The sequence below is a fragment of the Anarhichas minor genome, unplaced genomic scaffold (genome assembly GCF_050575085.1).
Source record: "Anarhichas minor isolate MPS153535 unplaced genomic scaffold, ASM5057508v1 ptg000051l, whole genome shotgun sequence".
NCBI classification, from domain to species: Eukaryota; Metazoa; Chordata; class Actinopteri; order Perciformes; family Anarhichadidae; genus Anarhichas; species Anarhichas minor.
Window position 1 is genome coordinate 2,877,054 of NW_027466497.1, and position 13,244 is coordinate 2,890,297.

At 42.3% G+C, this 13,244-nt stretch overlaps 1 protein-coding gene across 1 annotated transcript in view; it reads right to left on the bottom strand.

Moving 5' to 3' along the window:
* Positions 1 to 11,459, bottom strand: part of ptprua (protein tyrosine phosphatase receptor type Ua) — a 75,462-nt gene extending 64,003 nt beyond the window's left edge. The window contains exons 1-2 of the mRNA XM_076075300.1: positions 11,188 to 11,459; positions 1,290 to 1,371 (exon numbers count right to left, since the gene is read on the bottom strand). Coding sequence (XP_075931415.1) covers positions 1,290 to 1,371; positions 11,188 to 11,451 — 346 coding nt within the window. The 5' untranslated portion in view covers positions 11,452 to 11,459. The remainder of the gene's footprint in view (positions 1 to 1,289; positions 1,372 to 11,187) is intronic.
* Positions 11,460 to 13,244: the final 1,785 nt, after the last annotated feature.

Here is a 13,244-nt window from a genome sequence, read left to right on the forward strand (position 1 = left end):
TTGCCTGCCTGCCTTTTGTTGCCGGGCAGTAAAGCATACAGTGGGTTCATTAAAGCTTTCTCACTTAAAATAATGTCCTGCTGCAGCTGAAAAACGGGGTTGATAAGGTGGTTTTAAAACAGGAGAGTTTTAAAACTTCAGAGTTTACAGATAATTTGTTGTGGGATTCGACATCTTGCACATAACCCACAGCCATCTCAACCAGTGTCAATATAAAATATGTAGTGCAGCTTTAACATATAAATTGGAGCAACTATATGCTAGAAAACCCTAAAAACATCACAAGATTATTTTCATTTCACCTCTGCCTCTTAAACTCAAATCAACCAACATGATGCAATGAAACCCTGACTGAAACAACTGGAATTCAACACACAAATATTAAGTCAACTAATAATAATAGACACAAAAACAATTATCTAAACTGTATATGTGTGGAGTCTAATGACAACCTTGCATTATACCGAATTTTGGTTAGTGGCATTCCATCAAAAATCTGTGTATAACTGACTAATTATAGAGTAATATGTCAAACAGTGCATTATATCACAATTATTGTTCAAACCGTTATTTAATAAAAGTGCCCAAAATGACACATTTTCAAATCATATTATTTTCTGTTCTGACTCCATGTTATGTCTTTTTACAAGTCAGCATGGTTCACTGCAGCTTTAACAATGACGACTACTTCCAGGGAGACCAATTACAACAGATTTGGCTCTTGTCCGTGGCGTCCAAAAGTGCTAATCATCTTGAAAACAGCACAGCAGTGAAAGGAAAGAGTTTGTTATGAACATCTACACGGAGCCTGAGTACTAAAGGATTGAGGGGGGTATAATGGTATAATCAGAACAGAACAGAACATAATGTAACACTACCGGCGCCCATAAAGCTCCAAACCCCTTGATATCCAAGTGATGACAAAGAAAAGAAAACTCCCAGAGAGGCTCAAAGTACAACCACTAACTGTCCTTTTCCTGCCTGTAACATCCCATTAGCTCTAAAAGCACCCGACTGTGAGCATTGCGATCAGAGGGAAAGGTCAGCCATTGTGCCCCGGACAAAAGAGAAGCCTCCTGCTGTGTTATTGTGGATGTGACACTCGGACAGGTAATGTGCCTCAGTTGCCCCCCTGTCAGCCGGATTGGCTCATAGTCTTCAATCACCTCCTGGAAACTAATCCTGAAGTTTCCTGGCCCGGGTTTTTTTTCGTTGTTCAGCCGGCCTCTCTCCCCGGGCTCAGTAAAGGTCAGCAGGTATGCTATGAGCAGTGCAGAACGGGTACTTACAACAAGGGTAATTGAGCAGCACAATGTCGTCCAAGGCGATGTAGCCCTGTCGTTCTTCGGAAATGGTCCCTTCAAAGATGACCTGTGGAGACAATGGATAAATTAAATGACTGCAGACCATTACATCTTGAGTGGCAGGTAGACTGACAATATAGGAAATTAGGAGGATGGGCTCCAAAGGCCTGTCACGAACCGACATGAACAGATTCTTCCATTAATTCCACCGTACATTTAAAAGAAGGCTCGGTTGTAAAACTTACTATTGCCATTAAAATGGTAATCTGGAGAGTTTCTTGTATTTCTGGTCCAGTTTTACTTTTACAGATATAAAAGAATATATTTGCAAAAGCCCCTCAGAATCCAAAAACAAGACGTCTTTAGAGCCGCTATTTTGTAATATAAAGCTAAAGGTTAAACAGGAGGAAAAAAAAAAAAATGGCACAGATGCCAAGATCTGCACCAACACTGGCCTGAACTGATCCGAATGCAAGGCGTGAGTTGAGTGAAGGTAAATCGTATCAGTAGGCGTCTAGATTTGCATGTTCTTTTCTGCAAGATGCATATTAGTTAGCTCTCCGTTGGTGACTATTGATTGTACACTTCTTGCTAAGATGACTTTAGGGATATTTTGAGTATATACTGTAATAAATCTTACTATCACAGCTCAGACATGTTCTACAGCATTAGGTTAAGCGTTAGGCTCATAATTTCAATTGCAATCAATTTGCTTTTTTTCCCTCCTTAGGCTGGTGGACAAGGCTTATCAAATAACTCAGAGAGCAAGTGTGTTGAGAGTTTATTCTAAGCATCTTTGGTGCATTATTTTATTGACCTTGCAGTGTTTGATGGGCATGCAGTCAGCATGATTTCAAAAGCAATTAAACCACAAGATACTAAAAGTCTCCACTGAAATCAATAGTACAAATGCAACTGTCTCTAGCCACCTGCAGTAACTTAGTCCGTTGGGACTTGCCAGGACGGTCGCCAGTTCAGGTCCCAGCACGGACCAGCTCGGGGTGGGGACTGGTAGCTGGAGAGGTGCCAGTTCGCCTCTGAGGTGCCTTTGAGCACCGAACCTCTAAACTGCTCCCCGGGCGCTGTAGATTAGCTGCCCCCTTTTAAATACTAGGACGGGGTAAATAAACTGTGTAATGTGCTGTCTGACAATAAAAGTTGATTTACCGATTTACATGTACACTTATAGATTTGAAGACTGGAGAAGCGACAGGATACCATTATGAATTGAACCCCAATGCACAGAGCTGTCACTCTGATTCAAAGACACTCAGCAGTGAAATGTGGAGCGAGGCATAGCAATCTGTTCAGCTTGTACGTCATTGTTCAATTACACATGTCCAACAATACATATTGCAACGTACTGTACACAACAACAAAAAACAACAACACATAAGCTAAAAAGACAACAGGAAATAAAGTACTTGTGTTTACATGCTCATTGGTAAACAAGCCTGAAAACTAAAATCATAAAAGGGAAGAACAACCTGCTACTTTAGAATCCATAGGTGAGAGTTCACTTTTGAAGCACTTGTAAATGGCAAAAGAAAAACTTGTAAATGACAAAACAAACTAAAAGAAAATGTGTTTAGTCTTCAAGTCCCAGCTCACCAAGCCATATAGTGCAAAAAACATGAATAAATCCCTCTTGTAACCCTTTTATCAATCCATACGGTAGCAGCAGAAGTCCTTAAACGCAGCCTAAATATTCACTTTGTCATCTAAATGAGCCGGGAGCATGCAGAGCCTCAAAGTGAATCGGGAGGCCTCCCAGAGTGCGACAAAGTCATTCTGGGTTTCCGAGTAGTAATTACAGTCAGCAGAGCCTAAATCAAGACACTCTTCACTTATAACGGCTGCAGCATGACAAACTCTGAACTTAAGGGTTGAGTGCATTAACAACTGGTTAGATGAAAGCTGTGACTACATTTTGTGTGTGTGTGTGTGTGTGTGTGTGTGTGTGTGTGTGTGTGTGTGGCAGCTACTGTTTAGCCCACACTTACTACGTGTACTTATCTATGCCAAAGTCCAGTGGAAGCCAGACTGTGACTCTGACGGGCAATAGATTGCGATGTTGACAATGCATCAGGCTTTAAGTGCCAAGGGCCAATCAATACCACAAAAAGGCCTTGGCAGATGGATACACACTAAGGCTTTCTTTCCACTCATTTATTTTTTTATTTTTTATTCCTATGTCGGGCCATTAGAGACGTCAGACCGATTAACTCTTCAATACATCACGCGTCAACGCACCGACCACCATTGATTCCCTCAGCCTCGCGCTTTGAGCAATCATTAAGCTCCTCTGCATCTGCCCTCACTTAAAAGAAAAGTGCTTGAGTATGACTGTGCCAGACATCGACGCACTTGGCATCCGATAGCTGCGCACAAACACCAGATATTATGCAAATAGGTAAAGCAGGATCCCCTTCTACTCTGCACATACAACGCAGGGCAGTGAAAATGAAACGATTTGCTGAATGTTTGAGGAGCGCAGTGGAGCCGGTGATGGAGACCGTGCGGTGGCCCTGAGAGCTCAATGCTCTGCAGAAAACACGGAGCAAATAGATAAAACCTTCACCAATTTAAACACATATATAACGTATCTAAACTCACTGCAAATAAAAGGCAACAAAGCCAAACAGACAACACAACCAAATGATAAAAAGTTGCCGCAAATACAGACAACACAAGCAGGTTTCTGTATTTGGTTGTTTGGTGGTTCTGTATGTATTTGCAATGCATTTCAGCCTTTGGTTGTGTTGTATGTATTTGTAGCGTGTTCGTGCTGTATTTGCAACTTGTTTCTTTATTTGATTGTGTTTTCTGTATTTCCACTGTAATTTTGTATTTGGTTGTTTTGTCTGTATTTTGCTGTGTTGTCTGTGTTTTCTGTAGTTGCAGCGGTTCTTTGTATTTGGCTGTGTTTTTATGTATTTGGCTGTGTTTTCTGTCTCCATATTGTTCATACATTCCTGGATGTCTCAAATGTATTTGCCATTGTTTTATTTCTTTGCAGCTTTTTTTTTTCCCTAAATGTTGTGCATGTGTTATTGAATTCATGAAGAGGTTTTTCCTCATCTGCTTGAGTGCTGTCTATTTGTCTTTTGTTACGTTGCAGTGTGTTGGGCTGTCAGGGCCGCCGTAGCAAGGAGATATAAAAAGATGTACGGAGAAAAAAAATCAGTGCAGGGAAAGATAGTGGGAGAAACACCTGGCATAGGAGGAGGAGATTGAAAGTAGATGGGGGGGACCTTAAGCCACACTGATATTGTTTGTCATGACGGGGGCCTGATAACATCTTTAATATTTGATAGCAAAGTTTCACACTTTTCCAGTACTCACACAACTAGGCACGGAGGAAAATCGATTTCTGCAAAGACTATAAGAGATAGATTTGTCCAATTGAGAGTATCCAGTTGAAGGCGATGTCATTCTCCAGCTTTCCTCAGCCTCTCTCAGGCTTCTGTTGTGATGAGCAACAACAAAAAAAGAAGAGGCCTGTAACACTGCAAAGGCACAATTTGTGAAGTGTGAACCAAGGTTTGGTTTACTGCAAGCAGCAGGGTGCCATCTACCAGGGTGTCATCGTCAGCGACCAAAGGAAATGACACGAGAAACAAATTTAAATCCGGAAAAAAGAGTTCTGGCACAAGAACAGCGGTGTCGACAGTTTGAGGAGACGAACGCAGCTGGACAGTCACATGTGATGTTAAAAAGCATGCAAGCATGTTAATATGCGCCTCCTGCTGTGTCGTGTTTGGCTCATAAAATTCAATGCCGCAGAATTGATAGTGTAGCGTAACAAAAAATCCATAGTACAACCCAGGAGGCCTCTCAGTGAATACATAAAACCAGTGGTGGCAGTAAAAGGGATTCCATTAAAAATAAGATTTGAACAGTAATTAAATATGTTTAACTTTTGGTTTTCATCATAGTGCTGCAGAAATTATTTATGCGTTTGCATTAATGATAAAGCTCTCAGTTGATTTGTGGACGTCATCAATCTCCGAGATGACTTTGATTAAATAAACGGTGAACAAAAATTGCAACAGTGTTCTGTTCATTTCTCCAGCTAGCATGAGGCCAACACTATTGATCCGTATCGACGATGTGGCAGTGAAACATTGAAATGTACGACGCGCAATTGGACCTGCCATCTTGTCTCTGCAGGCGGAAGAAATAAAGTGAGGTATACAATAGCTCCACTGCAGCTCCACTGTGTGTGTGTGTGTGTGTGTGTGTGTGTGTGAGGGTGTGTGTGTGTGGGGGGGGGGGGCTTTGCATAACTATCAACAGTGGTGGGACTGGCAGGTGAGCAGGGGCCATTTTAGATGTCCACTGTTGGTCATGTTTTAATCATGCTAACATCATGGCTACAACCCTTTTGGTGAATTGAGAGGGGACCTGCATGTATGTTAGTGTTTTGCGACTCCCTCACACACATTAAGATAATGTGAATGACATGCAGCCCCTGGCAGGCTTTCTATGGGGGGGGGGGGGGGGGGGGGGGTATCTAACAGGCTACATACCGAAAGAATCACACTCCTTGAAGATGATTTTTTATTATTTCTTTGTTTAAAAAGAAGGCTCAACTTAAGTGCATATACTCATTCGTTTCTCACTAGATGTGTTAAAATGGAGGGCTAACAAGAAGGCAGGGGATTGCAAGTACTCTGAAATCAAAAAAAGAAAAACATGAACAAATAAAAGGGTCAGCAGTAAAATCACTCTTTTCATTTAAATGAACCACTCAAAACACGTCTCACATCAGACTTTAACGAGACCTTTACAATTGTTTCAGTCCCAAAACAACTTCCCCGACCCGTTGTCACAGGAACAAGATTTCTATCAATTAGAAAATGTTTTGCATCCACAATCTGCTTGTATAGGAATTCAATTTGTTTGTTGATGCACGAAACTAAAAAAGGTCCGCTCTTCTACTAACGCAGATTAACAGGACAGAACTGATCCCTTGTATGAAACAATTGCCCTCTAAGAAAGCATGGAGCGACATTTACACTCAAGCATGGAAACTAAAAACAAGAAATGAATCATTCTTACAAGAGAATAATAATGTAAATGCAGTAACGTAGTTTTGTGGCAATGATTATGAAATTTCTGCCAAATACATTTGTAGACTAGCAGTTAATTAAGAGGAGAAAGTGCATTGAGTAGCTGCTATTGAGCCTCATCTGGATGATAAACAGCAGAAAAAAATACATTTTGTAGCGTATAGTGTACAAAATGTGAAGATTTACATTCAAGTCACAGATTGGAAACCCACACCTCAAGCTTCTTTATATCCATGGAGTGTATCGGACCTGGTAGGTTGCTCACCTCTCTGTGACTACATGTCAACAGCAGCAAGCCAGTAATCGAAGCGGGGGACTGTGGGGGGAGCCAATTTACTCACCTCTGTTTTCCCTGTTTAACCATTCTGGATCCCTCTGCACGGTATGCACACACACTAAACAGTGAGGCTGATGTCAATTAGATGAAAATTGCACTGAACTACCTGCATGCATAGTTTCCTGTGAACCCCTTGTGGTTAGGTAGGCAATCTGAACGCAGGGCAGGAATGGCGGACCCCCGCGACCGCGAATAAAAAGTACTTTTTAGAGATGTAATTACTGGATGTAAATACATCAAAATAAAATATGCTCACCATATATAGTACCAAAAAATGGGATTGATTCTATGAATTTTCATGAATTACAACTTTAAAATCCAAAATGTCCTGACCTTGCTGTGGTCCTTGCTGGTGGTACGTTCCCTTATGACTAAAGCTAATTTTTTTAACACTGCTTCACTGCCTGGGTGAAGGAAGGTGACGGGTTAAGAAAAAAACATTACAATAGGTAAGCAAAAGAGAGAGAGAGAGAGAGAGAGAGAGGGGAAAGATAAGAGAGAAGGGGACCTAATGGCGAGATGCACTGGGAATTAAGATGGTGGGATAAGGAGGACAAAACGGCCAGGGAGTGAAGCCTGGAATAAAAAACAAAATACATTTTAAAGGAGAGGAGCCAGCGTTTCCAAAAGAGCACCTCTTTAACACCTATTTTACTTCCCAAATCCAGGCTGACAGGGAGAGAGTGAACCAGTCTGATCAATGTTCTCTTCTGTCCTTCAATGCCATGACTATCTAAAGTCCAATTTCCAAGAAAAAAAAGAATCTTCAAGTCAAGCAGTGTCTGATCCACACGGGTTAGATGGCGAGGTCATAAACTCAGCCAGATGACACATGCATGGAATCAGATTGTCAGCCAGTACAAGTTTAAGCAACGGTATACTGAAGATATCAGTGCTATTAAACTCTCTAAAGAAGAAATGATATTGGTTGCATTATGGAAAAAGTAGGATTTAGCGTTTTGAGGGTTTGAGTCAGGACATCTACCGTCTTCTTCTTTTTTATCGGTCTCTTGTGAGTTCCCCAACTTTATGGAAGTGCATTAATAAATCGTTAACGTTCCCTTTTAATGGCTAAATGGAAGGATTTGACAGTGTGCCAAAACTTCTCTATTTCTTTACTGTTGACAGGCGACGCAGTTCCAACCGTAATGAATCTGCCATCACGTAAGTGGTGGGATGAACCAGAAAAGGTTCTAATTTATAGCACAAAATACGCCTTCAACAATGGCCATTTGAAACCCAGAAATATTGGCATTGAATTTTGAAATCTCATATCAGTAAAAGCAAAATGCAAAGGTTGATCACAGTCCAACATATCTCTGAGGCAGTCTGTCTTTCCTGAGGGTGTTGATGCTCGCTGATCACTAGATATTGTTTGTTCTATTTAATCTCAATCGCCACTACCACCAGCAGCCACACCAACACACACACACGCACACACACACACACACACACACACACACACACTTTCTCCTCCAAGCCCTCTCTGAAGTGGTAGTCTTTTCTCTCTAGGTGGAGCTGCTCCTCTGCGGCCTGCAGGGGCTGATCTGTTGGCTGGGAGTGCTGGACAGTGATTGTTATCGATGGATGAGTGGAGCCCTGTGGGGCCTACGCTGAGCTTTGAGTAGTAGCAGCAGGAGCTGCTGAGGAGAGAAGGAGCTTTCCCTGGGCAAAAAAGGAAGAGGGGAACACAAAAAGAAAAAAAAAGGCACCGGGCCTGACTCCAAGCCTCACTCCCGTCCCTCTCCGCACAGCAGATTGACATACTTTGTTCCTTCAGGCTTATGTTTAAGGCTCCTCACTCATCTGCACAGCTTTACGTGCTTCATTATGTGCTGCCGATCAGCCAGGTTTATAAGACAAATAACGCAATCTGTTCTGTGTCTACACTCCTGGCGGGAAGACTTTAGAGAACAGCGCCTGCTCATCACTCAGGCAGCTTGGACATACATCACCAGAGTAGTAGATGACATTGCTTATGCACGCCTGTCCAAATGGTAAACACTGCAACGCAAAGCAAATTCCCCGCCCGGGCTGTCTTGTCTGATTGTACACCTCAGCCCCCCCCCCCCCCTCCCCCCTCTGAGAGCGCCCGCCCCCTGCCTCCACCTCCTCCTCTGCGATGGTGCGTGGCAGACAAACTTCCAACATCCACACAGACGAGAAGAAAAATCATTACTTTAAATCAGTTTGGCTATTTGTGAGAGTCGCTCAGGACAGGAGAGCTGAGGATGGTGAAGCGCAAGCTGTCCTCATTGATCTGTGCAGCCCTCTAATCTCATTAACTGGCTCTTGATTTATTGAGATGGGGCCCAGAGTGCGCCAAGGTTATGGAAGCAAACACCAGGCCTGCTCCCCCGCACCGAGGGTCGCATGGAATTGAGGTCAATTGACTGTTCGGCGGACCCACGCTCCCACAATCCCTTACGCCAGCCACTGCCTTCTCATTAACGTCTGTTCTGTGGTGGGGCAGGGGGGGGGGGGGGTTGTAGGAGGCAGCAGGCTTAGTGGGAAGAAAGAGAGCGTTAGGGAATAAATTATTGCCCGTAATGAGGTGAGGCAGGGCTGCATCCAGTCATCAGAATCTTACAAGCTACACAACAGTGCTAATAATGCAGCATCGACAATACAGGCTTCAAACGGAGCTATTGATTACACTGCAGCACGCAGGTAAATTGACTAATAAATAAAGATACAATGCAAACAGTCGCCCACTGTAATTATACACCTATTGAGCAACTGTGATATACGACACAGATGCAATTAGCTAATTTTTGCACGTGGTTTGAAGGATAGGGGATGATAATACAGCTGCTGAGGCCCCCAGTATAGCCATGGTTCTGTACTGAGACCACTGAGCAGCTCAGTGGAGCAGCTGGTGGTTTAGTGCCTTGCTAACTGACACCTCACGTTTATTTAATAAAGGGGGCAATGATCTACAAGGGCTGACATCATAATCATGATATTTCATTTGTCCAATATCAATACACATCAGGTCAAAATTAGCTGACAAGACAAGAATCCATGCTAGCGGCTTTGTGAGACTGGACTTCAGCACAGAGGTAGTTTAAGCTAAATGCTAACAATAGCATGTTAACATGCTCAGAATGCTAAGGCTAGCAAGCAGTGTAATGTTTCTCATAAGTTATATTTCCTGTCTTAGTTGAGGTGCAGTTAGTTTAGTTATGCTATATGTTAGCATGCTAACAAAAAAACAAAAACACGCTCATTTAGTTCAGCTACAATTTTACAAAACAACGGCATGACATGATGATTTCATCCCAATGCATCCTACCGCATCGTATCACAGGTAGACTAACTGATGAAGCCGTTTACCATTTAATACATCATCACAATTTGGCAGAACCCACTCTAATGTCTTATTCAGCCCGAGTTCCATATCAAATATAGTAATTTCATATTGATAAGAAATGAAGCTGTGACGGATAAGAAAATCCTTTGTAAGTATCCATTTGTGAAGCTGTGACTGTGTGTGATTATTTATGTCGATAAACCAATAAAGTAACTAATCCGTTATCAATATGACAATCATTTGTCTGTCAATCAACTCATTACTTAGCTATCAGTTTACTAATATTGTCAGCAAAGCTGATAGGACGGTATTGGATTTTTGAAGGGCAACTCCAGAAATTAATTTTGCACTTCCATAAAGTTGGGAACTCACAAGAAACAGATAAAAAAAAGATCGAAGCAGCAGTGATATCCTGACTTTTAGTCCCTAGTATTGGTTAAGCTCCAAAACCAATAGATCCTACACTTCCCATAATTCAACTCTGTAGCATCTTTCCTTAGATCCTTCCTTAATCCCTACGTCTGTCAAACTTGATACCCCTAGTTTAAAAGTTATTCTTTTAAAACTTTAGAAAGAAAAAGTTAGAAAGTCCCCCCCCCAGAAGACAATTGTTTTTACAAGCTAAGCAGTCGTCTCCATGAAAAGCAAACTGATCTGTGGTGTGCTCCATTAACTACAAGTGACAGTGCTCCGGTGTTTATGTCAAATTCACATACAGTATATTGGACAGAAGAAGAACAGCACTTCAAGTTTAAAATGGCTTGGAGCTACAAATGTTCTTTCTCTTCCATGTAACAAAAATGAATCTGAAATAATGGGAGCATTTGACAGCTTTTTTGCTTTTTTAGAGATACAGTTAAACAATGTTGGACTCTGGACAAAATGTGGTGGGTATCTGTGGGTTTTTACGCTGTTGTTTGATTTTGTAAATCTGTAATTACCCTCCAGCATAGAGCAGCATTAATAGAAGACAACAGTGTGTTCTCACTTCAGCACATCATGTTGTAGGTCGTCATCACTCGTAAAAAGCTGAGAAAATAGGTTTTCAGATCCCACATATCTCCACCAATATGACTTATATATATGAAAACATAACTACTCTAACCTTGGTGTTGGTGGGGGTAATCACTGCAGGTCCTATATTTGTTTAACTCTCACCTGGTATTCACTGGGCCAGAAAGTGCTGACGGCGAGCTCCACCTGGTGCCACTGGCGTCCCTGGGAGCCCGAGATATTCCACACAGCGCTGCCCTTGGGGCCCCCGTTAACCCGGATGTAGACCTGCAGGTCCCCGGGGCTGTGGCCGTCGCGGCTGTACAGGAAGTAGCTGAACTGGATGCAGTGGGTGTCGTTCTCGCTGAGGGGGAGCAGGAGCAGCTGAGCTCGCTGGCCCCCAAAATGCTGCGAGGAGTTGACCACCATGAAGGACCCTGGAGGGGAAGACGGAAGATAAGGACACGTTAAGACGACTGTATGTGCACATATCACATACTGCTCATTTTACATTTCAGTTATTATTGGCAGTCTCTCAAAGGCAGCTTACTGAGAGCAACTTGAACAGGTAAAGAGCAGTGTGAAAGTTTAGTGTGAATAAAACACAACGACCTTGCCAGGGTACTTCCAATCACACTTCATAAATAGCAGGAATTTCAGCATCTTCACCTGCCAGATAAGCGCTGATTGACCTGAAGTATAAGAAAATAACAAGATACAACTCTTTGGGCTTCACCTGAAACACAACCCAGGATAGATATGTCATGTTAGTTTTCACCCGCTGAAGAACGTCTGCCTCTTTTTTTTATTTTTAAACCCCTAAAATGAGTCTGAGAGCCAAGGTTGACAGGCTCAAGGTTGTTACCCAGAATATCTGTGTGATCCTCTCTGGCTATTTGTCCGTATTTGGTCAGTCTCTGCTTCTTCCTGCTTTCACAAGGCTTCCATCAGTTTTGCCGCGCTGCCTCAGATCTGGCGTGTTCAAAGCCGCAGCGCTGAGTGTCAGATTGGCCTTTCATTTTGGACTGAGGTTCACACAGTCACTGCTGGCTCTCTCATCCCGGCAGCCCAGCAGAGATCCCGTGGCTGCGAGAGGAGCACCACAATGGACGGGAGGGGGAATGGGGGGGAGCTTTGCCTTTGACTGTGGCCTTCACAGTAATGGGGAAGCTCAATTTAAAGTGAAAAACAAAAACTGGAAATAATTACTTTGTAAGCTCATTTGTAGTCTAGGCCACAAGTCGATGCCTTTTCACCTCTAAAAATAACACATCATGTCTCTAAATAAAATGTAAATTGTAATACATCCTGAAAACCATCAGGAATAAAAGTTGCACCTTTAAAACTATTAGTCACATATCATAAAATGTGAGATGGCCATGTCTTTTTTTTTTTCACCCCTTATGTCAAATGTAGGTTTTATTTCCTCAATGTTTTTGTGACTCTGGATTACGAGCCAGACATGGACTGTGCAAAACAACAAACACAGGGATCAGGCCACCCAGCGTTTATGTATTTTTAGATGGTCGCTATCTCAAACCAAGTGGCCCTGCGATGACTCGGCCCAAAGAGAGGTCGGACCAATCGTACTTCTTACAGCCTGTCTGATGTGCAAAGGTTTGAGAGCAGGAGAATCGGAGGCATCAGGCAATGTCACACTAGGCAAGAAAAGGCAAAAGAAAATAAAAGTCAGACAAGCTAGTCATTTAAGAAAGCCAGATCCTTGAACTGGAACTTGGTGCTGGAGGGGAAAAAAAATCTTGTAAGGACTCTGTAGCACTGAACACGCTCTTAGTTATTTGTTTGGGAGCATTGCAGTGGCAATTGTTTTCACCAGCTCTAACTCTTATTCCTGGGTAGGCTGAATACACTGCATACAGTATAAATCCACATTTGGAGAAAAACATCAAGCCAAATGAATGTAATGCAAAGTCTACACACAATAAAATATAAAAATGTATATATACATATATACTAAACTCAAGAAAAGATTATTCCTTTCTTCCAGAGAATGTTTTAACATCATAGCGTCTGTGAATTGTTTTCACTGCTCACAACTATTACCTGGTTTTAATCTGGTTTTAATAAGCGCATACAAAATGCCACTGTTTTCTCATTAGACAATGTTCAAAATCAAAGGAGGAAGTACTTCTGTATGCCCTTCTATGTGGTGGCTTGGGAAATAAGTCAGGAAAACAGAGACTCATCACAGACCTTTTACA